The sequence below is a fragment of the Corvus hawaiiensis genome, chromosome 26 (genome assembly GCF_020740725.1).
Source record: "Corvus hawaiiensis isolate bCorHaw1 chromosome 26, bCorHaw1.pri.cur, whole genome shotgun sequence".
NCBI classification, from domain to species: domain Eukaryota; kingdom Metazoa; phylum Chordata; class Aves; order Passeriformes; family Corvidae; genus Corvus; species Corvus hawaiiensis.
In genome coordinates, this window is record NC_063238.1 from 24594225 (window position 1) to 24621635 (window position 27411).

A 27411-nucleotide genomic window follows, 5' to 3' on the forward strand; every position below is an offset into this window, starting at 1 on the left:
GATTTTGGATTTCAATGGATGTATCATTTTTAGCCAACAGCCATACTGTGTAATGGCATGAAGTGCAGAATATGACTTCTGTGTTGCCCTGTAAGTTCTCACAGGGGAAAGAGTCATTCCTGCTGCTCTACTGCAAAATTATTCCAGGAGAGAAACATTTACCTGGGATAAAGTCTCCACTTCATGATATGATCCCACAGTGCCTAGTGTTCATGGGGCTGGCTCCAACCCTGCAGGGACCTTGTGAAGTAGCTATTGCAATACAAACTGCAACCACCATCAATACGACTCAGTGCAGAATCTCTGTCACTTAGATTACCCAAGTATAATCTTAAATTATAGTCTGTTTTGCCGGAGTCTCATGTTCTTGGTTGTTTCCCAAAGTAGATATTCAAGAGGAAAGAGTGGAAGTATCTCTGGAGTTGAGCACTCGGTACTGAACCTTCAGTTCCCAATTATACAGCAGCAAACTCCAATGCCGAAGGTGACAGCAAGGCTCTCCCGGCTAAAATAGGGAAGGGACAGATGGCTTAGCGAAGCGGAGCGCAAAGACCCAGTCAGGGCACACGAGCTGGGTGCAAGACCAGGCCGGGGGGACTGCTGTGCCGTGCTAGCTGTGGCACGCTGGCATGTACGTGTAAATGCTGTCCGTCCAGATCCTAACCCGGGAGGAGAGAGCTCCTGCCCGCCCGGGGCGTGTCTGTCCCCGGCCGCGGGCAGCCAGAGGGGTTCGGCAGGGCAGAGCCAGCGCCGCGGCGGAGGCAGCAGTCCCCGCTTCTGGGAGACACCGCCGGATGGGGAAAGATCGGGGACGAGCCGGGAGGCGGTGGGATGGGAGAGCGGAGAGAAGCGGGAAGGGAGGGAAGAGGGCTGCGGGAGGAGAAGGGGAGGGGACAGGCAGGAGTGGGGGGGACAGCGGAGATAATAAAGCCGGGGAGAAGGGGTAGAAGGGCGAGCAGAGCCGGGGAGAGCTGGACGAGTAGGGATGGGGCTGAGGGCGTGAGCGGGGCCGGCGGGGCGGCCGTGCCCGGCGGGCGATGGTGGCCGGGCGGCGGCGGCGGCAGCTGTGAGCCGGGCGTCGCCATGGGCTGCGGGGGCAGCCGGGCCGACGCTATCGAGCCCCGCTACTACGAGAGCTGGACGCGGGAGACCGAGTCCACTTGGCTGACCAACACGGACTCCGAGAGCCCGCCGCAGGAGGGTGGCAGCGCCGAGGGCCCCGGCCGGGAGCAAGGCGGCCCGCGCCCCGGTGAGTGAAGGAGACGCGAGCGGGCACGGCGGGGAGGGGAACGGCTGCGACACGCACTGTACGTGCACCTACACACACTGTACGTGCACCGACACACACTGTACGTGCACCTACACACGCCGCATGTGCAACTGCACACGCTGCATAGACACCTGCACACGCACGGTGTGCGTGCATGAAGGGGTTGTGCGCCGATCCACCTCCTGCTGTGAGGAGAACGTATTCCGCCACTTCGGCCCCCCCAAGAGATGCAGGCGCCCAACTCTGCGCTGAAGCTGCGGAGGCTCGGAGCGTTCCGAGCGTCTGCCCTGGCCGGCCAGCCCCTCCGAGAGCGGGCCCTCGGGACCGAGCAGGGCCGGGACCGGCCAGCGCGGAGAGCGGCCCCGCGGGGAGCGGCCCCGCCGCGCTCCGGGGTCTGGGCTGCCAGAGCTGGTTCGGGCTCTATAGACCCGCTCACGGCGGTGCTCGGCTATGAGCGCGAGCACATAGACGTCGTCAACTGTGGAACAATGTTACCAGAAGGGAAGAGAGCTTGGTCCTCGAGGTTCTTCCTGTACATGGCTTTTTCTTTTGCAAGACAAGTAAATTAGGAAATAGGTTGAGATTAGGGAAGACGCAGCTTTCTTCCACACTACCTCTGATGCCTTCTGATACACAGAAAGCTGACCAGAGGGTGGGCTGTACAAGAGCAGACCTTCAAGTTTGAATTTCCCAGTTCTTGTCAGTATGCTACATCCTTAGTTGTGTACCTGAGGTGTTACAGAAGCAACAGATATGGGAGAGGGATTGAGGAGCTTTGTTCTGATGTGCAGTTTAAAATGTTTTAAGAATTATTATGTATTGCAGCAGTATCTAGAAATCTCAGCCTAGGTCCAGAAATTCATTGTGCTAGATATTGTTGCTACCCAAAATAGATTAAAATTTCCATATAAAGCAGTAAATGCCTATAGGCAGCTTCAGATGAAAAGAAGTAGCTTTACAGACGTTTGTAGAAAGTAACAAAGCACCAGGAAGAAATTATGGAAGTGCAGGAGTGAAAATTCACAAAGGTGGGCATCACAGGCCAGCCGGAATAGGGAGATCATGACTCTCTGCTGACTGAAATACGACAGGGAGGGAGAAGTCACAAAGGGTCCATATTGTACTCCTGAAGGCTAAAGAAATATTCTGAAAGTCACATGGGAAATTTTGATCATTTGAAGGCGAATGCGTGAGTCTATGAGATATCATATTAAAGAGGATTAGATAAGGAATTTAAAGAGGTTCAAGATGATGCTGACCAGTAAGTTCAAATGACAGGTAGCAATGTTATCTCCAGCAGTGAAAGCTAAAGAGAGTGTTATCTTTTTACCCCCACTTAGCATTATGTTAGCCATGTTTTTTGTGTTGGTGCCTAAACATCATAAACAGAAGCCAGACAGTCCAAGATCTGACACTGAATAGGCGGTAATAAAGAGATAGATCAGTAAGTATTTCTCCTGGAAACATGTGATAATTGAATTTGTGTTTAGAGATGAGAATACCAGAGATAAGAAGAGGAGAACAACACTCAAGACCAGTAGAGACTGATTAGGGCATGAAAAGCTTTACAAGAAAACCCTGCAGAAGAGATTAGATGGAAAGCGATGAGGAAAGGACAGAGCAGGAGCAAAAAGGATGAGTAGGATTTTAGTTAGGGCAAGATTCACTCGTCAACAGACCTGTGGTGGCAGCAGTTTAAGGAACCTGAGGAACACACACTTCTCCCAATTAGTGCCTCAAAAGTCATGAAGTACTTCACGGAGAGATGTTGTAGGGTAAGATTTGAGGTAGGGAAGAAATAGGGATAAGGAGAGGTACTCCAGGGACTAGAAACAGCACTCTAAGTAAATTTACAGATGAAAGGGAGAGGAAGGAGCAATTGGAGGGGCAAATGAGGTCAAGTATGGGTTTAAGACATGAAGAGGAAAACATAGCTTTATTGTGAGAATTGAAAACTGCCCAAGAGTGATAGACAAAAAAGAAGAGTGAGGGAGGGGACAAGAGCAGGATGGGAGAGATGGGGAAGTGGGAGATGACATTGACGTAAGTCAAGGTAGGAAGACTCTGTAACTGGGACACAGAAAGGAAGGAGGCAGCCAGGGAAGGGGGCACCAGCCAAATGAGGATTGGGAAAGAGGATGAAGTTGTTCTTTGTAATTTTTCACTTGAAATAAATTGGTGAAATTCTGTGAAGAGAAAGAAGTAGAGATAGAATGAAAGAAATATTTTGGGGAACGACAAAAGCAGTAAGAGGTGGTTGTGATTGTCAACATGTCTCAGTTAAGTAGAAAAAACAACAGAACTGAACATCAAAATGCAAAGAGGGGTAAATTACTCAGGGATGAAAGAATGTCATATATCAATCAACAGGATCAGAGAGTGTATCAATGAGGAAAGGGTTAGTAACTACCATATATTAATCTTAGTAATCTCATACCACCACAAATATCATCACATCCTTCTCTTTTTTCAGCTAGTACATTTAGCTTTCTGTGCCTGCTCTCATTTGAATTATATGTATTTCTGTAACCAAATGTTTGTACCTTTACCAAAGCATTTTGGAAGCTAAAATATTATTAAATTAAAAGGGAAGTATTGAGGATTTTTCATTTTCTCATTTGCTTTTCTATTTTTTCAATTTCAATTGATTTCTTAGACTATTTGTTAATTTCCCTACTTGACTTTTTACATCCATTTTTATAAAGTGTATTGTAATCTCCCTATTTTTTACAGGAAGACATATAGGACAGTATTAGTTGCTATAACATAGCTAAAATATGAGAGATGGTCTTAGGTTCATGAGAAGTGACTTAGGTGACGAGAAGTCACAAACAACCACATATATAGGTGATTGTAACTTGTTGCAGTACACTGCTGAGGCTTTGGCAATGAGGAACAGGGTAACCTGATATGGATGAAGAGGAATAGAAAAGTAATTAAGAACTTCATGAAGCACTGCAGCTGGTGAGATTGAAAGACATTTTCTGTAAGATAAGTGTACGTACTTTTCATAGGGTGAGTGGCTTCTGTGAGGGAGAAAAAAAGGAGAGTCACAGTAAGCCCCTACAATAAAGCTATTTCTTGGAAGAACATCCATTGCTATGTGAGCAAAGAACTTTTCACAGGACTGAGCTACTGCGTAGGCTATAGCTGGGGAAAATAATAGACTACATTTCTGCCTGGTAACCATTCCTTGATCCTTGCAACTCTTTGCACAAATTGCTTTCTCTTTAGAGGGTCTGATTCAGCTAAGTCGAAGTGTTAGCAAAGTAATGACTTTCTGAGGAAGTAATAATCTGTAGGTACAGATGAGTCCCCAGGGCAGTCACCATGGGTTACAAGCAAACCATGGGGAAGAGGCTGAATTCACAGAAAGCACACAAAATCTGTCAAGTATTTTGGAACACGTTTGCACAGTCTGTTATGTTATATTGGGATGACTTGCTGAAATGTATATGTATATGTATACGTATAGCCTAGTAATTTAAGATGTACAATTTACTCCCAGAACCAGGACTGTAAAAGTACTCTATAAACACATTCAATATCAACTCTACCAGAATTTTGTTTGTTTTAAAGCAGGTTCAAAGCCACCTTATTTCTAGTTCTTTTTATTTTCACTGACTACGTTAGCTGCTGTATTCAATTATTTTTCCTTTGTTATACCTGAAGTGCTTCCGAGTGGATATGGCAGGTTGCCTTGTGGTCAGAGAGACTTTACAATCAATTTACCCCAGGGGCTGCAAGTGCCTTAGGACAGACTTTCTCCTTACTGTTTTCCCACACCAACCAGCACAGTAAGACCCCAGTCTTTAATGGGGGTTGTTACTGAAATGCAAATAAAAGTAATTAATTTTTAAATGATGTAGCAACCAAGTAAAAAATAATTCTCTTGTGTCAGAACCGAAAAGTTGAACACTGATTGCCTCAGGACTGACTTGTTTGGTTCCTCAACTAGTAGAATATTTGTTGATTTTTTTTATCATTATGTGACTCACAGTATCAGCTAAAAAAAGGGCTTTTTACTCTTTGAACTTAACAATTTTTTTTTAGTGAAGTAATTTTTTCCTGAAGCATATTAAAGAAATCATTATTTGTATTCCACACAGACTTGCCTGATGTACTCAGGAGGAAAACTTGCACATGGCATCAGCAGACATAACTGCAGTAAATAGTCTGTCAGGAATGAAACCTGCAATTTAGGATCAGTTCAACCCCTAGTGAAGACATTAGCAAAATAGCTAATTGAGTCCTTTGTAAAATAAATAGAGAAAAGTAGAGGAATACAGGAGAAATTATATCGTTGTCTAGCCACTGGCTGGCTAACAGTTTATCTTGCATAATTGCCCCAATACGCTCGTGTGTTTATGAACGATTCTTGCTCTGCTCTCTGGGGCTAAATGCCCGGCTCATGCTGCTGCTCCACTGTTTCGCTGGACAACTCCGGGAAGTTTTGTGGACAGGGCTCCTATTTGCAGCTAGGCTCTGGTCAAGACTCAGTATGCAAAATGCAGCGTTTCAGAGGTAACCTTTCTTGGAGAAGCTTTGGACAGTCAGTTTTGCATCGTTTGCGGCAGAGGGCTGCGAGCAGCCGCAGCCGAGGGCCGGGCTGTGCGAGCCCCAGTTGCCGCGACAACAGGGACTGCCGCAGGCTCGGACCGCTCTGCCGTCATCCGCTCCCTCGTTTACCAGGTGTACGCGAAGTTAAGAGCTTCACAGAAATAAATAAGCAACCATCAGGTTGTAAATGAAAAACCCGGTGCAGCAGAGTGTTTTTCGTTAATTGGACTGCAGAGAAATATTTAATAAACCATCTGCTTTAGCTCAAGAGGAAAAGAGGGATCAGTGCATTACATGGATATATCAGGATCTCTTTGTGCTCTTATGGTCTTATGTTCTTTTATTAATGGGTTGTTTCAAAATCTTATATGAAACCATATTTTCCTATCAGAAACATAAAATCAAGTACAGAAAATTCTGTCTCAGGCTAGTGATGCACTACTCACAGTGACATAAAAAGGAACCTCTAATTTTCACTTCTGGACTGAAACCAGATTTATTTGCCCTGCTTTTAGAGTACACACATGTAGAGATGAAAATTATAGTCAAGAAGGTTGATCCAAAGCCTACTGACATCCACTGGCTTTGTAGCAGGTATAAAAGCTTGTGTCCACGCTGAATGAGGAAGTTGCTCTGCATCACAATAAACAACTAGAACAGTGATTCTGATGTGATATTTTCAGGAGATAGCCTTATTACAGTTCAGAATTGCAGTAAAAGTGAATAAACACAGTTCTTCCTGGACTGTAGATGTATTCAGTAATTCCCTTTCTATCGTAGTCCAGACCTTGGGTGTAGTAATGTATTGTATTTGCATGGGTAGTTTTGTAACAGGGAGCAGGGTACAGGGTTGGTTTCTGTGAGAAGCTGCTTCAGAAGAATTAACTGTTGCTATATGCTTTAGGAACTTCTAGTCAAATTTTTCACAGCATATCTGGAGGAGAGGGGTGGGAAGTGTTGCAGGATGGAAGGCAATTAACATTGATGTACCACTCAGCAGTATGTCTCCCTTAGAATTGGAAATAGAGTTAATTTTGCCATCAAAAAATTTTATTTCTGTATCAGTCAATGGATCAGGGAATTATAAAGAACCCTAGGTAGCAACAGAGGAAAATTATAGAATTAGATAAGTAATCTCTTAATAAATGATGGTTGTCAATCCACTGACCTAAAACCACTCAACATTTCCACTTCCCATTTGACACATGGTTGTGGGTTGACCCGGGCCAGAAGGCAGGCACCTACTAAAGCTGGTCACTCACTTCCCTCCGCAGCTGGACAGAGGAGAGAAAATTTAACAAAGGGATCAACAGTTGAGATAAGGACTGGAAGAGAGATCACTCATTAAATACTGTCATGGGCAAAACAGGCTCAACTTAGCAATATGAAGGGAATTTACTACACTGACAAAATCAGAGCAGGATAATGAGAAGTAAAATAAGCCCTTAAAAACACCTTCTCCACACCCCTCCCTCCTTCCCAGCTCTATCTCCTCCCTCAGTGGTGCAAGGAGGCAGAGAATGGAGTCAGTTCATCACCCGAGGCTTCTCCTGCTCAGGGAGAGGAGTCATTCCCCTGCTGCATTCCTCCTCTGGGTTCCCTCCCACAGGAGACAGTTCTCCATGGAGTTCTCCAATGTGAGTCCATCTCATGAGCAACAGCTCCCTGCAAACTGCTGCAATTGAGTCCATCCCACGGGCAAAGTCCTCTCCAGACTGCTGCAGTGTGGGTCATTCTTCCACAGGGTGCGGGCCTTGAAGGCCAGGCTGCTCCAGCATGGGAGCAGGGCCCCTCTCTCCACAGGCCTCCCAGGGGATACAGCCTCCTCTCAGGCATCCACCCCCTCCAGTGTGAGTCTCATCCACAGGTGCAGGTGGATCTCTGCATCCCTTTGGACCTCAGCGGGCTGCGAGGGCACAGCTGCCTCGCCACGGCCTGCAGAGGAATCTCAGCTCTGGTGCACCTCCTTTCCCTCCTTCTCCACTGACCTTGCTGTCTGCAGAGTTGTTCCTCTCACATATTCTCACTCTGCTCTTCTCTGGCAGGAAAATTACAACTGCACTACAACTTTGTTTTGATTTCTTTTTAAATCTGTTATCACAGAGGCATTACCATAATTTCTACTTGGCCCAGCCTTCGCCAGCAGCATGTCCATCTTTGGAGGCACCAGAGATTGGCTCTGCCAAACATGGTGGAAGCTTCCAGCAGCTTCTCACAGAAAGCCGCCTCTGTGGTTTTTGGCTACCAAAAACCAGGCCATGCAAAACCAGTACATCATATACTCGGAGTTTGCTCAGCATAGAAGCTGATCAAGGACTACAGTATTGGCCTAAACCATTGCACCACAAGAGAGCATTGAAATTATTGGAAAAATCAGACTCAGATGATAAATACAGCTTTTTGTAATGACCATATTTTTCAGCCCAACCCTAGCTGTTAATTCTTCCATTCCATACGCTTTCACCTTTGCTGTCATTTGATAGTGCAATAGTGGTTTAATTTCACATTTCAGTTAAAAAATGGCACTGATACTTATTTGGCCCGTCAGATCATACTAAGCAATCTATCCCACCACCTCTGGAAGTATTTTTTAATTATTTTTTTTTAATAAATATCCACTGCCATAAAAAAAGGATGCATCCATAGCTAGCAGAACTTAAGTAAAAGTGTCAAAGATACTTGAAAGATGAGAAATTTTCTTCTATGATGACCCTTCAGCTTGCTATTCTGTGAGATATATCAGACTCAATTGCTGGAAAAACTTCAGTCTTGTTTGAGAGTAGGTGGTTCAGATACTGCATGAAGCCTTCTGACCCATCCTCATGTCTCGGGTGGGAACAGCCACCTCTCACCCCTGTGACAGGAGGGGAGGGCAGCAGCTGGACACAGCTCTCCAGGTGCCTCCCCCTTCCCCAGCAGCTTCTTCATTGTACTCTCTGCCTTTGGGACTTTCTCAAAACACTGCAGAAGCTGTAACATCAGCCAACCCAAACTATGATAACCTTTCCACAAAACCTCTCAGACTTTGATTAGTATCCATTTAGTTAGTGGCCAACAGTCTTGATAAACCCCTCCTACAGTCTAAAGCAGACCTGCTGGTGGACTGATCACTCACAGTTTACCCCAGTATAATAATTTACCGACTGATAAAGTAAATTCACAAAAAATGTCATGTACAGGAACACTTGAATTACATGAAAGGCTTTCCCAGCTGTCACAGTACCAGAAAGCAGAAAGGCTGTTGAGCATCAATAGAGATGATTGGAATTGGAACCATCTCTCCACATTATTTCCCTGTGGAAAAAAACTCTTTTTACAGCATTGAAATCTTTAAAGGCAAAAATATTCTTAGTTAATGAGAGCCAAAGGTCTATCATGAACTAAAGGAAGAGGTTTTACACTGTCTCTGCAGCATGTGGTGGGGAGGAGGGATAGTGAGAGAGGGAGAGTGTCTGAAAGGGTTTGAGCAGAAAACCTGAGTGGTGGTTTTGTCAATGGCACTTTATGATCAGAGTCACACTGTGAACCAGTTAAGCCAGCAGTATCCTTCTGTGTATTCATGGACTGTAAGGCTGGGAATGCCACCTGCCCATACAGCCCACTGAACTTTCCTAAGTTAATTCCCACAAGGAGCATACCTTTGGGATATTGAGACTGAATTTACAGCTTTTCCAGTGGCTGACATTTTGCCTAAGCCTCTGTAAATTATCCCAGTAGTTAATCACTGTTAAAATAAATGTGCAATGTACTACCTGGAACGTTTAGCTTCAATTTCCAGCTGTTGAACCTTGGTGAGCAAAGCTGAAGAGTCATTTCAGCTCACATTTCATGTACCTTTAAATGCTTTTCATGAGGATTTATATTTAGTCTGCCTAAATATTTTTGCTGCTTCTCAGTGTAATTAATTGAAATGATGTGATTTGCTCATCTTAAAATTCCATGTGTGATAAGCTGGGTAATAAGAATGATAGTAATGCTTTCCATGTCTATGCTGGAAATTAGTCTAAATCATAACGAGGAATGCTTTATTACCACATCCCAAAGGAGAAGGAAAGCCCAGGTAAAGAAGAGGGAAAGAACATGTGAATCCCTACAGCTCTAAGCCCCTGGTCAGAACAGGGTGGGTACCACTGTGGGAAGGATGACTTAGAGAGAGCCAGCAGCCTGCTGCTTGTTTTCCATCACACACAGTACTCTCCTGTAAGGAGTACTTCTGTCTTGGCATTTTAAGGAAAGGGTCAGACAGTCACTGAGCCAAAAGCCAGCACTTTTGGAAAACAGGCTGATTTGCCATAATTTGGACCCATGATACAAGGTATTGTGCATGGAGGGTACAGTTTTTAATGTGCATTTTACATGGGCTTTACTGAAACACAGCCTGTATGTTTGCATGTGGAAAAGCAAATACCCCCACTCTATCCTTCTAAAATCCAGTACTATGTAAAGCACTTCAGAGCTTTGCTTTTTGTGTGTTATTCACTTTGGAGGAAGGAGTGATCTGTTTCTGGCACATCATGTGGCACTGGTTAGTTGCTTAATCCATTCTGTGTTACTATTTTCCCAGGCAAAAGATGTACTCAGCTTTTAAGGTCTTCCAAAATGTTGCTGATGCTTATTTCACAATATAGTGAAAATTCAGTTCTTCTGTCTTGTTCCAGCTATCAAAACTTGTACCTTCACACACTGCACTCTGTTGTCTTTCTGGCGTTAAGTCCTTGCCTAGCACCATGATTACAATTCTCTCAAGTTTACCTTTTGTATCTTCCCTTCATGGTGTAGTGGTTTGGTCCAAAATACTCATTACTGTTTATCTTCTGTGAGATAAGAATTAGGAGAAACGCAAAGCAGGCACCAAACTTGAAAGAATATAAAGAAGTTTAATAACAGACCTAAAAGAGGGAAAAAAATTATACCACACCTTCAGAACTCTCCTCCTCCCCCCACCTTCCTCCCTTCTCCCACTGACAATGTAAAAAGACAACCCTTAGGATGTTCAGTCTGTTTACCACTTCCATAATAACCTTGTTCAGTCCATTTAGAAGGAGAAGTCTCTTCTTGCTCGTGCTATGAAATGATTATCCCAACAAGACAGCCGCCCACTTCCAAATCTTGTTCAGTCCATTTAGGAAGAGGAGTCTCTGCTCCCCATGTGAGTCCCTTCCCCCGACTTGCAGCTTTTCCCACAACTGCTTTTGAGGGTCCACTCTTGAAGGTTTTTGGGGTGCAATTTTAAGGTTGAGCCGTTCAGAAACAAAAGTTCTCTTCACCCATCTCTGGGAGCATTTCATCTCTAAGAACAGAGGCCCTTCTCCTTCCCTGGGAGCAAAGGGTCTTCCTCATCTTCATCTCTAGGACTATCTCTGGGAGCATCTCTAGGAACTGAGGTTTTCTCCTTTCCCGTTTGGAGCAAAAGTCCTCATCTGGTCCATCTCTCCCTGTCCAAACTTCTCATGAAATTACAGCTGTGTCAGCATCTGCCTATCTCAGCGCAGGTGCTTTTGCTTACGAGTTGAACACTCCACCCCCCATATCTTTATGAAATTACAATGGGATACTCTGATATATCATAGCTTCACAACGGAATTTCAGCTTTAAGCATCTCCTCTTTCTCTTCCCTCAGGTTTTCAGCTCTTCACAGCAATAAAAGGGTTAATCTCACCTCGGCCTTACAGCTGGAATGTGGCTTATCGAAGTTGGGGGGGGGGGGATCCAAGCAACTCCGACTGCTCACAGAAAGGCAGTGGGGGGGAGGGGGGTCGGCAGGTGGAACAGGGCCCATCGGCTCCAGGATGGCCGTGGCCCGGCCCAGCCTGGCCCGAGCAGGGCCTGGCCGGGCCCGCTGGCCCCCACATGGAGCCCGCAGCCACCTGTCCCAGCACCGGAAACGAGAGAGAGCTTGGGGGGGAGTTTGTCTATTCTTAAGTGTGGATCACAGAGGCGGTCACAATTTTAAGTGGCTTAAAGAATTGTCCATATTCAAACTGGCCAGCTGATAGGTTCTGTCAGGTCCCAGAGGAAGCTGTAAGAAGAACATCACTTCCGAGACTCAGCTTGCTAACTTATGACAATGGTCAGGCCAATTCCCTTTTATTCAGCTTCTGGAGTCCATTTGCCATGTAGAATCATTTGTCTGGAGCTTTGCAATGACCACACATTCGTTAAAGAATGTTGCAGCATGCTTTTTGTATTTGGAATAAATATAAATTTTATATTCACCTTTATTTCACAGACATGATTTCAACACTGTTTAATTTGTTTACAAGACAGCTATATTGTGATTCTCTATCACAGTTTGAAATTGAAATATACCAATATACAAAGATTTAGCATGTGCATGTACTTGTAAAGTTAGGCCATACAAGTGATATCAAGGTTTGCCGCTTGAGAGGTTGTTTGGGCTTTAGGGTGAGCTCACTTCAAACAAGCATCCCCCTGTAAGTAGGGAGGAAGGCACAGAGCTCCTGGCTGCCTCCCCACACCTGCGGTGTGCCTGGGCATGGCTCAGCCCTGCCTGCCTGGAGACAGCTTTGGAGAGACCTCCCGAATGTGCAGAAAATGCAAATATGTTGGTTGTATTTTGCTTTGCTGTCTAAAATTCATATCATGTTAGAGTTCAGAGAAACCATTCTGGATTCTCTGAATGTCTGGGCAGCAAATTTATTGCATTATTGTATTTGCTTATACAAAACATTGTTTCTGATAGTATTTTCCTGCTGCAGCAGGTCATCCATCTGTAAATCTGGATCCTTCATCCTAGCTCACAAACCCACCCTCTGCTATGCCTAAAAGTTTCTAAATTCTTACTTGTTAGGTAAAAGAGCTATTGCATATTTCCTGAACATCTGGCCTGATCCCTGAGGCTTCTGCTTTGGAGGAAATGACTTTTGTCACAGCCTCCACTCCATTCATTTTTTATCAGTCCATGCTACGTCTTGTTTTTGCAGCAGAAGCTTGTACCAGCCCTCAGGCCTGCAGATGCATGGCTTTCCCAAAATGATATCGTTTCAAATCTGGAAAACAGGTAGAGAAAACAGATATTTCAGTGTTTTCTGTACTTATTATCACTCTGTAGCATTAAATGCAAGAAAGTCAGTGATGATTGCAAACATGTATTTCCTCTGGAAGTACCTGTATGTGGTGATAACACTTTTCATTTGTCTTCACTGTGAGTTTTCTCAGAGTCCATCTTTACAGTGCAGCCTCTTTTTAGGCAGGCGTCTTCTAAACCAGCATCTTATGCATTATGCATGAGATAACAGTCATGATAAATAAAAAAGGGTGTTGCTGAACCAGAAAATTGAACCCTACTGGTTTGTTCATAGTCAGTTTCAAAGGTATAAATTCAGCACACTAATCAGCAGCTACCCGCTTTAAACAAATGCACGCTTGTTACTCCATAACAGAACACGTGACAGCACAGGGTCTCATGCGTACTGGGTCAGATCTAGAGCATATTTGGGTCAGAATTCATGTCCTGTTTCGGTCACTACCTGTTGCTTTAAAATGAAGTGGGAGAATACTGTGGCAAACACACATGGAATAATTTTCTCCACAAATAGTTGATTCTTTTGGCGAAGATTAACTTTGTCTCCTTACTACAAGGCTTCATACCCTGCTCAAACTTTTTGACAGCATTAGCTACTGCAGCTTTGCTGATTTTCTTAGTCACAGAAATTTTCAGGTCATCTTGAACCTTACTAAGATTTACTCATTTGATGAAGTCTGTGCAGGAGATCCAGGCAGACTTGTCTATGTGTTACTTGTGGTTTGAGAAGTTGCCTGTGGTCCTGATATTTAAGGACTACAAAATTATCCCCCCTAGATCTCTTTTCTGTCTCTCTGTGCTGGCTGTCAATCCATGACACTACTTTGCTTTTTAGACCAGTTTTACTTTCACAAACTGAATTAATCATGTGATTTCTCCCCTTTTCACACCATCTTTATACAAAGGTGATACAAAAATCCTCATACAAAAATCTGGTTAGAAAGAGTTAAGAGTAAAAATTTCCTCTCCTCTTTATGAGATACTGCCATTAAGAAAAATTTGAATTCTTAGGTGTAACCAGGCTGTATGAAGAACTAGAGCAGCATGTATGCAATGTTTATCCTTGGTTTTGTTATCATTAGTGTTGTCATTATAATAAAAGAAAACAGAAAAAATAAGAAATACAGGTCTAATGTCTTAAATTTTTATTCCATATTTTACATTTTCATTGACTTCTCTGTGATGAACACCCTCTTTACTAAAATGATTCTTTTCAAAGCTTTCTTAGACAGCTCCCTCCCCATGTAAATGTGGGGGGTTTTTTAGAGCTACATGATTTAGCATTTTGAATGGACATAAGCTTGCAAATATGTGAGCAATTTTTCAGACTGCAATTTTAAATATCTATCTCCTAAACTACAAAATTGCGATGATGCTCTCTGACAATTTATGAAAACTCATTCAAAATTCAAAAATGGTTTTGTTTGTTCTGTTTTCTTGGAGAACAGACCAACCTAAGCTGCTTTCAGCTGTTTGTTCTAATTCCTGTGCTACCTCCCAAGTTGTACCAGTCTGACTGCTTGCGTCATTGGGGGAAGAATAAAGTCTAGGATTGATTTCAGTTTAAAATAATCCTTTTTCCCCCTGATGCTACCAAAAAAAAGCATTTGTCAGACTGCAGCCTAAAGGATTTTTATTGGCCTGGTAAGAAAGGCAAGACTTAGCATGCCTGTGCAGCCCAGCAAGTGAAGAGGAAGGTGGTGGTAAACAATGCCACGGGAGGACAAGTTCTTTTAGGCACACTTTGTGCTGGAAAGGTAGACGTGGATTTGTGAGCAATGGGGCTGCTGCATGGGTATTCTCCCTGTGGTCACTGAGAGAGAACTCGTGTGCGTTTGTTACAAATAAACCTGATTACATACAATGAAATACCAGCCACTTGTCATCCATTCCTCCCCACAGACGGAGAGGCCTGGCAGTCCCCCAAACACTGACCAGCCATTCCTGAGGGAAGGTTCACCATCACATTCGTGGGCACTTAGTAATCACACAGAAACCCAGGTTTTGGGAACAGAGCCATGAGAATGTTGTAGCCTTGCCATTTCATTTGAAAGTAAAATATATGTATTTGACAGAGCACTGAGATGGGATCTGCTGTTTTTCCTGGCCTAAAGAGGCCCCCAGCCTTTTAGCAGGGGTGCCATGAAAGAGAAGATGAGAATGAAAACAACCTTACTGAACCCGTTCATTTAAATGTCTACAGTGATTCAACAACACTGATGTAAATTGAAGCTCTAGAGCGAAAGACCAAGGAGATTATTTACCAAACCCCTTGCTGTGAGGATGGCATAAATATCTCAACAGTCTGCTTGTTTTAAACAACACTGAGGCAAGACCCTTAGTATTGCTATCCTGCTGGCTTGTAAATTCCAGATAGTACATACAAGAGTTAACACTTCCTTTTTGTGTACTGTGGCAAATCCTAAATACCAATGCAAAAATATTTGCTATTTTAAAAGCAACCATGTGTTCCTAATCCTTTTTTAACATCATCTCTGTTTTGCAATCATCATTTTGTGTTGTGTATCTAGTCTATAAAATAGGTGTTGCTTTATGACTTGCCAAAACAAATCTCATGCTCTTAACTCTGCTGCTTATGCATTCTCACTGTAACTTCTGCTTGGTGCTCATACATAAAGAGCAACTCACCAAAGTCTTTAAACTGTTGCCCACTCTCTAAATCATCTATTTGCCAATGAAATTGAATTCTAAAATAGTTGCTTGACTTCAGAATAGCAAATATACTACAGGATAAAATAAAAAATCTTTTTGCCTAGTGTTGGTGACCACCAGGTCATCCATATAAAAATATAGTAGCAATAGTGGAAGGCTCAAATACTGATACCTGGTTTACTTCTGACAAGTATTGTGAAAAAAGTCACACCCCTGCAATGCAGGATGCAGCAAGTATGCTCAGGCTGCAAACTAACAGAGACAAAAAATGAACCAGATATACTATTTTCAGGACTCAGATTTTCCATCACCCTCCAGAAATGGATTCATGAAAGAAAAATTATTCTATGCAAGACCAAAAGATGCAACACAATCTGATAAACAAACAATTGTACTTAATAACAAAATGGCTTTTTAGCTGACAGCTGCTTCACCAGACAATTTAGTCAGAGGCCAGATGGCCAAAGAGACACATGGTGGAAAGTAATTTCATAGGATGCTCCACAGAAGGAAAAACTCCTAACTTGTATGTTTGAAATGTCAAAGAGTCAGTTAATGGAATTAGTGTGCAATTCCTAGTGCAGTTTGCCTGTTGAAAGCTGTGCTCAAGCTTGTTCTCAGAGCTCCACCGTAAGGTGAAGCAGCGAAGTCCTGGCTGAGAACTCAGACTCACACGTGGCTCATTGCCTCTCCATCTCCCCTCCTGACAACCGGCTTTGTCTACGATATCAGTCTGTGCCACTGACTGCTCTGCACCAAGTCTTTTTTTTGCCTCTCCTCTGGCACTGTGGAGTGATAGGAAGAGGTAAGACCTAAAACATAAGTAGGTGCGGAATTTTGGAAAATGCAGGAGAGGTGAAGTTTACTGTTGTCTTACTGAAGTTGCATCTAAACTTAGAACAACATTAGTTTTTCTATCTAGCAGAAAAGGCAGTTTCCAAAGACAGAAGTATTTTTAAAAAAATAAATGATGATATAGTATTTTCAAGCTTCAGCTCATTTTTTTCCTATCAAAAACTACGTGACAGGATTATTAGTTAACCACCACAAGTTAAAGCGCCGTTGGAAAACTCTGCCTCCATCTTCTGACTGCTCAGGGAAATGCAGTGACTAGTTTGTATTTAGATTTCTTAACTCACAGAACCATAGAATGGCTTGAGTCGGAAGAGATCTTAAAGACCTTTTATTTCACAAATCTTTATATATTTTCAAGACCAAGGCTTTGAATATTTGGTTGAAACTTTATTGAATTCAGTCATTGCCTTTGCTAGCTAATACTGACAAATGTTGCCTTCTACTGACAAATCATCTTTTCTTACAGATTTCTGAAAAAGAATTCAGGACTTTGCTTCCTTTTTAATACCCTTAACACAGGACTTGAATTCCTACCTGATTATTGGCAGAAGGTTTTGATTATACAATGTCACTTCAAATAGCAATGGTTTGTCATTGGTTTTCCACATACTTTTTTCTCACTTAGTGTCTATGACTCCTTAATTTTTCTAGGTTTGATACCTGCATCACTGGTTAGTAAATTTGCCTTCTTTGCATCTTTTTTAACATAAAGCTCTTCATAAATCAGCTTTGACAAAAACTAAATTGAGAGAAACAGTCATGCTTCCCACGTACTCCTTGCATTTGGATTTCAGACCCAGTGTTGCAACCAGATATTGAGTGCTCTGCACTTACCATAAATGAAAACTGACCTTTGTTAATGCAGTAAGATGATAAAATTAATTTATGCTGTCAAACATCATGTTGTACAATGCATGTGTATCCACGCAGCTAGAGCAGAAAGCAAATTACTCATTTATTTGATTGCTGATAGACAAAACAGCATGAAATAAATTTTTCCTAAATTTCTCAACTTCAAATGAAAAAATATTCAAGGCAAGGCCATGAATAGAGCAACCTTTCCATCCATATTCATCTCATCTGTCATGATCACATCTAACCCCTTCATTTCCCAGAACTGGAATAGATTTAAGGGAGTCTTGTCTGGGTTTTAAGTTCAGCTCTCGGTCATGCAAGGAGCTGTGTGTGTAGAGAAGCCAATGGAGACCTGCAGGTGACAAAAATCTAGTGATATGCTGCACTCATTGACTGTTTTTCCAAGTTTTCTGAGCCAATGTTTCACAAAGCAGTGGACCATAGGAAAAAGCCCCAATGATGTCAAGTGTGAGGATCAAGATGACACAGGGAGGTAGACTGTTTGCACTGTGCAACTGTACCACACCTTGCATCACTGACACGATCACAAAACGTGGCAAAAGAGAGGGCCAGAGGCAGCTGCAAATTGCTCCTCAGTATTAATTGCCCAATTCCCTGTGTCCCGACTAGGTCCTCTGGAGGATGGGAAACTGGGTCACACGGGTGTATCTACAACATCAGCCACGGCTGGAATGCTGAACGCCGAGAAGAGGAACAACTGTGGCTCTCAGTGTGCAAACCCCATGGTCCACAGCATGGGAGCTACAACACAGAGACAGAATGGCTTCAGGACCACAGAGGTATGAGTATAATTATGTTCCCTAATGGCCAGCACTAGCTTCAACCAGGTCTAAGTTACTTTTGTGACAGCCTTTCTTTTTGCAGAATTTTGCAGTATTAAACTGCATTTAATGTCTTGAGATAGGAGAAAATGGTGCCAGGCTGCACTACAGCCATGGCATGATTGAGCTGAGCACCTCTGAGAACGCTTCATGCCTGAATGGCCACAGAATAGACGCTCTATTTGTCAATCAGAGTAACACACACACACTTGCTACAGTAAAGAAAGCCCCCACGCTCATTTCTTTCCAACTCAGTCCATCTGTGGCATGTATTGTACAAACTATTTAGATTAATTATCTGAAAGGGAACATGTTTTCCCTTAATTGCTGTTCTGCTTAAAATATGTGCACTGCATGAACTCTGGTTCATTCAAAGCTGGACGTGAAGCTTGAAAAAGTCAGTGGATGTCTTTTCAATAACTTCAGCAGGCTTTGGATCAGATCCTCCCCCTTTTCCCCCTCACTTATGCGTTTGTGTACATTGTATACATTGTAAGAACAAGGCTTTGGGGCTATACCAAAGACCAGCCTTCTCCTGTCACAGCTGCCTACCCACCTACCTGTCTCTTATGGGTTTCCACTTGCTGCCCTGTTTGCATAGCAGCTGCGGAGCTGCTGCAGATTAAAGAAAGTCAAAACCTATGGCTGGTTTACTGCTTCCTTGGTTTCTCATTTGAGGAGGCATTAGGTAAAAATTTGAGGAAGGGAGATTTCCTTGTTTTCTGGGTTGTCTGTAGATGCAGCAGATAAAGTCCTTTATGTGGTCCTTGGCATTTCTCAGGGGGAATCTCAATTTCTACTTTGAGAAGTGCTTGCCATGCTGTTGTTGCTGCTTCCCCTACTTTTTCAGGGGAGTCATCATCTAATTTCACATCTGGGGAGAGTGAGACTGTAAAAGTTTGGCAATCACAGAATGTGCAGTCATGGGTGAATGTTTATATTCTTGTGGGAATCTGTCAAAGTTACACAGCACTCCCTTCCAGGTGAGCATGAATTTAGCCTTGACGTGTTCCTAGAGTGGAATCACAAACAGCATATCTTTTACATCTAGAGTTGCCGTCTGTGAATAGGATGCTCCCTGAACTTGCATTTCCAGTTCCACAAAATCTGGCACAGCAATAGTTAAAGGGGCAATATTGGCATTCAGTCTTCTGCAGACAATGGTGAGTGGCCACTGTCCCTCAGCTTTTTCACCATTATTCAGGGGATACAATTGGTTTTCTTATCTGTACAATGCTGGCTGGATTGGCAGCCCTCTTAAGCATAATTTCTATCTTTTCTTCCAATTTTTGCTTTATCTCCTTTTCTTTCTGTAACTGTTTCTGCAGCTGCTCGGTTTCTAAAGATAGTAACAATTCAGTTGTTTTCCTGCCCTCTATTTCCTCTCTCAGATCTTGTTTCACTCTGCTGTGGCTTTTTCCTAACTAATTTCTCCAATTATTGTCTTTCTCTATGCTCTGCTGAAGCGAGTAGAATCTCAAAATTATCTTTCTCAGTTATAAGCTTGTTCTTGGGTTCCAGATCTTTCTTTTATTTCCCTCTCAAAAGCTAGTGATGACTTTAATAATCCATTTTCTGATTTCAAAGCAGCCTGTTCTATATAGGATATATTTGAGGCGAGAAGGGAGTTTTTGATTTCCTTTTGTGTGCAAGATAAGTGAGCCTCCAATACTGCACAAATAATTGCTTTGCCTGTCCAGAATTTTTGGGCCCATTCCTTGCCTGCCTGGGAAGGAGCACATTCATACTTCTGTAACTGTTTATTCATGGCAATCCTGCCGACCACACCAATTTTCTGTCACATAAAAAATTAGGGAAGGGAGAACCCCCTTGCTTTCCGTGTTGTCTGCAGATGTAGCAGGACTGGAGGCCTTCCCTTTCTTACTCAGTATTATCTGCCTGTCCAAGATCCTGGGAGACCTTCACAGACAATATTTTAGAGCCACCAACCTGGCACTCTAGGTCTGGTGAGGTGCCAGAGGCGCAGTGTGGCAGCGCAGTAAGTCTGGTCACAACCGCAATCCCTGATGCAAAACCGGCATGAATTGCACTGTAAGTCTGGGCAAATTCAGTGAGGCTCCACATTCACAAATAGGGCAACTTCTTGCCTGTTGAGCAGAGTAAGGTCCACAAACTGCTGTTGATAAATGCACTGGTATCAGAAAGCATAAGCAACAGAATTATTGTGGAATAAAGCTTACCTGACAGGTGTCCCCATGGGGGAGGAGAGGGTACAGCCTGTTGACCATCCCAGGACACAAAGGTAGAGTCTCCTCTGACCTCCCTCCCTGGTTAAGTAATATTTATATTGTTTTCTTTGAGGATGAGGGGGAAAAGTTCCAGCTGATGTAATTTCACACTTAAATGGAGTTTGAAGGACTTTATATACATGAAAAGCATGTACAGGTTTTACTTCATTGGCATATGAAAAGGAATATGTGTTTTCAAGCTAAAGCAAATGTCAGCTTTTGGTCACCATTTGGGTCATTCCTTTGGCTTAATTCCTGTTAGCTGCATTGTTTTAAACAGAGAATGACTGCAACACCTCTGTGCAATTCCATCCTTTGTTTCTTGCCTCTCTCATGCATGAAACAAGCTCCCCTGGTGCCCCTGCTCCTCAGGTATGCACATAGTTTGTTTCTGCTGAATTACTGCCAATGTGGGCACGCCTCACTGAGCTTTGTCTTTTGAGAATTTTCCACAGAAAGTGCCTCAGCACAGCTTGTGGTGGAACTGCTACACCCAACCCATAAGAAGTTGTCCCATCTTGGGAGTCACATCCTTAAACCAACGGGTCCGAGCAAATGAAAAAGGGAGTTTGGATTGACCTTCACCTTGCATTTGCTAACACACAACACATCAGTACATGCCTATTTATTTTATACCTTCATTGTATTATTATCTTCTCTATTGCTCTAGTACAAAGATATTCTCAGGTGACATAAAAGATACTGCTGCATCTTTTCAGGAGATACTGCACCTCCAGGTGGACAGGGACACATTCCATGGCAACATGACATCTAGAGCCATGGGCTTTCTGTAAATGAAAAACCCAAATGCTTGTCATAGCCACTAGCCCACAGAGAAAAATTAATTGGTGAGGTTGGATATGGTCAAACAGAACAACATAATTATTAATCCAGTTTGAAAAAGACTTGGCCACAATTGAGAATTAGTGTGTACCTGTCCCACTGTTCGAGAAAATTGTCTAATTTTGTAATTGAATGGAAAATTACCTCTGTATTGCACTTAGTAGGAAGTATGGGCAAATTCCCACAACATATTAATAATGTGAGTGTTGACTGTAATGGTACTACTCAGTGAAGTGTGGATTCCTGCCCCGAGGCCCCATGACTTTGAAGATATCCTCCTGCATTTTCTAGCTGAAATACATTCAGTAACATCTGTGCTGTTGCAGCTCAGTGCAAAGAAAATTTCTGATAATAAGTAAAGCATTTACATTATTCTCCACATCTAATGCATGTGCATAAGAAAGGAAGTTGTCTAAACTTCTTATAGTCAAAAAAGAAATACATATTCCTAGAGAGAGAGTGTAGTATCTAATTTAGGCTCCAGCTCTGGTTTGCCATTCTGCATCTCTGTTTCTCCACTGACTGTTTAGGGAACCACAAGATGAGCAGATAATGTGAACACCCTAAGTTTAGATGCCTCAAGTTGAAAAGGTGATTATCCTCTGCAACTCCAAAGGTACCCATTTTATTCACCTGAACATTCATATTGACTACAGTTTTTCTTTTATCTCGACATGTTGTATAATACAACGCAATGCAGCACATGGTGCTCTTGGGAGACTTGGGTTGTGCCATTGGCCTGTGGGCTAGCAGGGAGTAAATCACATCACCTCAGTTTCTCACTTTCTCCTGCATCAGGCTCTAAAGCAGCCATCTGCTTTATCCCTTGACACCTGGTTATGTGACAGGGTCCAACTTGTGCTGTCAAAAGGGAAAAGGTTTGACACAGACTCTGTCTGGGAGATTAGTACCCTCTCATGACAGTAATGTCAAAACAACTTAGAAGTAAAAGATGATGATGGTGATGATGATGAAGAAAGGAATGCTATACTAGTGAAGGTAACAAGGATGGTCAGACACCTCCCCCAAGAAAGGTGGTATCCATATTATGTCCTTGACTGACAGTAACCTGGTTTGATTCTCATGATAGTCTTTGGCAAGTCCTTGCATGAACAGTAGCACTGGGGGAGCAGACAGCAAAGGAGCAGGTGTATTCAGGCTGCAGAAATGTGAAATAATACACAGTGGCAAATTAACTCCAGGTGCTGCTCTGCAATATATATGTACCTTCCACTTATGTCAAAAGAACTTTATCAGACATTATTTTACCTGGCACTCTTACCATGTAAATAATGCCTAATTTACCTGGCATTCATTACACTGAAAAATAGTCTCATGGAACACTGGCAGTGCAATAATCAAACCCACCTAATCAGCTGTGTGTCTCTATCAGCCCGGAGCTGGGTGCACTTTGTTAGACCTATCCAGTGTGTTATAGTGCATTGCTTATGGCAGCAAACAGTCTGGGAGATAGAAAAGTATAAATTTAAATTAGGGATGCACTTGCATGCCTCAGACAGACTGACTTTATTTGAATATTGAAAATAACCTGATGAAACTCTGAAAGGTATATTTTGTGCTTGGGTCTTGTATGCAGGTGGAACTAAGTGTTACTTTAAAACCATATTTTCCTATCAGAAACATAAAATCAAGTACAGAAAATTCTGTCTCAGGCTAGTGATGCACTACTCACAGTGACATAAAAAGGAACCTCTAATTTTCACTTCTGGACTGAAACCAGATTTATTTGCCCTGCTTTTAGAGTACACACATGTAGAGATGAAAATTATAGTCAAGAAGGTTGATCCAAAGCCTACTGACATCCACTGGCTTTGTAGCAGGTATAAAAGCTTGTGTCCACGCTGAATGAGGAAGTTGCTCTGCATCACAGTAGAAGGATGTGTGAAGGATGCTGGAGACATTCTGTTTATTAAGTAGAACTGTTTTTGTAAATTAGGGGGCAATCATCAGTGACTCTGTTGTCATTGTGGAACTTACTGTACTGTCTAAAACCCTCACAGAGTAAATGGGACACACAGAAAATGTCCACACAAGAAGTCTCCATTAATGTTACAAAAGGCATCAGACAAAGTGACAGAAGAAAAACCAAGAACTGTGCCAATTAATGAAGAAAATTGCAGGTGAGGATGGACTTAACAATGCTTCACTGCACTTTAAATGTCAGTCACTGAAGACATGAAGATCTCCAGGTGTTCCAGGTTGAATACAGCAGACAGCTGCTGCTGAGTGCCTCTAGAAGCAGGTCTTGTGGAAACCAACTACAAACACTTTAGGATCTTCAGATGTCATTTGTCTAAAGCAGTGGCACTACACAGACATACACAGAAATTCATGACATATTTTTTTACTAACTTCTATGTTATCCCTTGTGTATGTCCTGTTCTGCATTGCTATTAAGATGAGGCTGGATAACAAGGGGTACAGCTCATTGCAATTAAAACCAGGAGAGGAACAAATGAATCTGCATTTTTAGTCATAAAGGGTTTTGAGTGTGCACATTCAAACCCACAGAGTTCATTTAAAGCACTCATGTTTTTTAAAACTCAAACCCAGACATCTCAAGAAAGTGAGACTAGTCTTCTACTAAATCTCCTTTCAACTATATATATATTGGTTATATATAGTTAAATCATACAGTAACCTTTTTATATATTAAATTTTCAATTACTTAGTTTTTATTTATTGTTTGTATTGACATAATTTTGGTCTTAAAAACAGTAACTTTCATATTGATCAGCCTTACTTCAAAGTCTTAGTCTTAGCTGGCAAGTAGAGTTATGGCTACTTGGTTATTTTATACATGCCCCTTTAATTATGTTGAAGCTCAGGCTGACTTGGAAAAAACTTACCATTAACACTACATGAAAATAACCACAATTTAAAAAGCCATATTCTAATATCAGTTCAAAAAAGAAACTTTCTTTGATAAGATATAATTAATTCACTGTGCATAACTTATTTAATACATTGTGAGCATTCTGTGTCACAGTACTCCATGATTGTCATAAATATATATCTAAAAGGAACATAAATGTTCAGTGTAGTAAAGTCTAGGAACTAATTCAACATATTACTTCTTATTATGGAGGTAATAATATATATTCTCTGTGAGTTTGCATGTTCATGAAGATAAAAGTGATAAATTTATTTGCCTTCCCCATCAGACATTTGAGTATCCTTAGAGGGCTATTTAAGAGAACTATTCAAAAGTTGTTCATAACAAACAGATGGCATTTGGAAAAAAAATCCATGTATGAATAGTAAAAAGTCCTTTATACAAACATGCAAACAAGTATAAATAGGATTGTGAACTGAACCCCAGTTTATTCCATATTAGGATCATTTTAATAGCTTGCTGGTTAGGTGTGTGAGTTACTTTCCTAGTTGTACAACAAGTCTATGCAACAGGAATTGTTTATTAATTACTCCAACAAAAAGGCAAACTGGAATCCAGAGTCAGAGCCAGACTTTTGCATACCATAGCATATTCTAAAAGGGTTTACTGGCAGAGAGAGTGCGGTATAAATATCATTAATATGATACAAGAATGCTACAGAAAGTGAATAGTGATCCTGATGTGTTGAAGAGTAAACAGGATTTTGAAGGAAGGTAAAAGGGAAGGTTTGTTGTCTAAGAAGCTGCTTCAGAGATTGTTGCCTTGGGTGGATACCACATTAGAGTGAGTAGATGCAAGAACAAAGGAGTCCTGGCAGTGAGATAATTTATTAGCTAAGAAATTATGTAATGATGATGTGCTGACCAGATGTGTCACATGGCTTGGGTCACACCGCAGAAGGAAGCCCGTGAGCTGCATAGCCCATAGGCATGAAGCAGCCCTGGCTCATGCCAGCAGCCATCAGCGAGGCAGCCCTTAAATCTTGTATTCCAAACATGAGATGTGACAAGATGGTTTGCAGGAGATGGCCTCGGTACACAATTATCTGGGCAAGAGCACAGACCTTGCTCATGCTGACCACACTTCCCATCAGGGTGGCTGGCAGCTGCAGAGTGGTAAATGCTGCTTGCCCTGGACTGCCCGTGATAACATTCCTGAGCTACTCCAAGATCCCATAAACCTGTTTAAATCCTGAAACTTAGCTTTATGACATTCAAAGATTGGATCCAACTTCTGTGGTACAAGCCATGTTTAGTAACAAGCAATTTTATGCACACTCCTCATGTAATACATTACTGTTCTTATTCATTAGGCAGTAGCCGAAAAGAAATTACGTTATGTCCTAGGCTTCTTAGTGCTTGATGTGCAAACTTCCAATGACCTTAATAAAACTAAGAGCATGTTGTGGAGATACGGATCTTGCCTCTGTACACAGATTGGGATATACTTATGTTTACTTTCCTTCTACTAGAGATAACCACCAGTAGAAACAACCAATTTGTTTATAAAATAATATGCCATTCTGTATAATTAGGGCGACAGAATCTAGTCTATACCACTTTAGACAATTTAAAGTCCCAAAAATAGATTCCTGTGCTGGTTTTAGTGGAAGAAGCAAGCCCAAAGAATCAGCTGGACATCTTCACTCCAGGTAGCCCTCTTAGGAATAAGGAGTCTTATTTACAGGGCCTGTTCTTTGAGCATCATCTTTCAAATATAAATGGCTCAAAGACATAAAATAAAATGACCATGTTAAAAGACATGCACTTTCAGATGAAGGACCTATGGACGTCTCTGTCTTCTTATATGCCAGGATTTTTGAAATTTAATTTTCTCCAAAAGACATTATCACCAAATAATGTTTGATGTCCCTTGGCTGCACATCAAGATTTCTACAGGTACACTGAAACAACACACTTTCTGCTGGAATGATTTGCCAACAGATGGTGAGTTCTTATGATTTATCTAAGTTCAGGTTTTAAACAGAAAGGAACATTGTCATGTTTCCATAATTTCAACGTGAAGTATACATAGGATTTTTGTCTGATAAGTCTTCTTCCACTATGTGAGAAATGGAATCACTCAGAAGAAAGAGGATATTGTCTAACGAAGAGAGAGGATTTACAGTTGGCAATTCATCATGAGGCAAATTAATCTTCTCAAAGACTCAGTACAGCTTTATCTTGCACTATTCCTTCATCTTCTCCCTTATGATTCCTTAATGTATTTCATCATTTCAGCATTACTGTAGGACATTGACTAGAAGACACACAATTTTACTGTGTGACTGAAATGATTTTGTACTGACATAATAGGAAACTATAATTATTGTGTAAGCAATATATGAGTGCTGCATTAAACATGCATTCTTGTTAGTTAAATGACTGAGATTTCATAAAAACCAGGATACAGGTATTTTTGATCTTTCTGGTATGCTCATATATATAGATATTCATTTGTGCATGTCTCTGCATGTGTACATTGTAATGTCTTTAGTGTGTACTTTGGCAGTTCAGGCACATTTTTTTGAGAACCTTTAATTTCTGTTTGTAATTCTGACACCCAAATGTAAAATATTTTAATGTTGGAACTGAAATCTGTTTTACATGCCTTATGAAAAGAATGATCTATATAATTTGTGCACAGAAATGGTATTTGAAAAAGCAGGCTTAGTTTTATTTGCAAATACATCTAAATTCAAACTAGACTAACGGGAACATTTTTGTACTCTCATTTTAGCTGCAAATAAATGAAGATTGACCTTAAACTTGAAAATGAAAATAAAGAAAGATTTTAAAGTGTCTGTCTATTACTCCTTGTATTTCACACTCCTGTGTTTGTGGTTGGTTTAGCTTTTAAAGCTAAGATCAAAGAGTGTAAAGGTATAATGAATGGTTCCCACCTCTGCTATTCATGGAATCAGAATATTTCTGTACCTGATGTCCTCAGGTTGTGGCTCATGGACTGTTTGGTCATATGAAAGGAAGTGAAATACATATATTCCCCATAAGAAATTGGTGTATTTGCCAAAGAGGGATTATGAGGTCAAAATACAGTTGTGCCTCTGTAATTATAAATCGGAGTTTGCTGTTGCTGTCATGCCTAAAGAGGAAGACACTGGGAATCTGAAACACTTTCTCTAGTAAGATGCCATGAGGCAACTATAATACATAGCTAAAGAAACCGCTTATTCCTGCCTGAACTGGAGAGCATGGGGTGGAAAACTAGCTGTAGTGTTGTTTTACCTCTGCCATAGAAATAAACTCCTAAGTTTTACAGATGGCACTTTTTCTTTTTTCCAA

At 41.8% G+C, this 27411-nt stretch overlaps 1 protein-coding gene across 1 annotated transcript; it reads left to right on the forward strand.

Annotated features, from left to right (window-relative positions):
- The first annotated feature begins 976 nt into the window (after window positions 1-976).
- On the forward strand, window positions 977-26912 carry BAALC (BAALC binder of MAP3K1 and KLF4). Its single transcript, XM_048286920.1, has 3 exons — window positions 977-1249; window positions 17889-18058; window positions 23214-26912. The coding sequence occupies exons 1-3, from the start codon at window positions 1084-1086 to the stop codon at window positions 23316-23318; spliced, it is 441 nt and encodes a 146-aa protein (XP_048142877.1). The 5' UTR covers window positions 977-1083; the 3' UTR covers window positions 23319-26912.
- The last annotated feature ends 499 nt before the right edge of the window (window positions 26913-27411 follow it).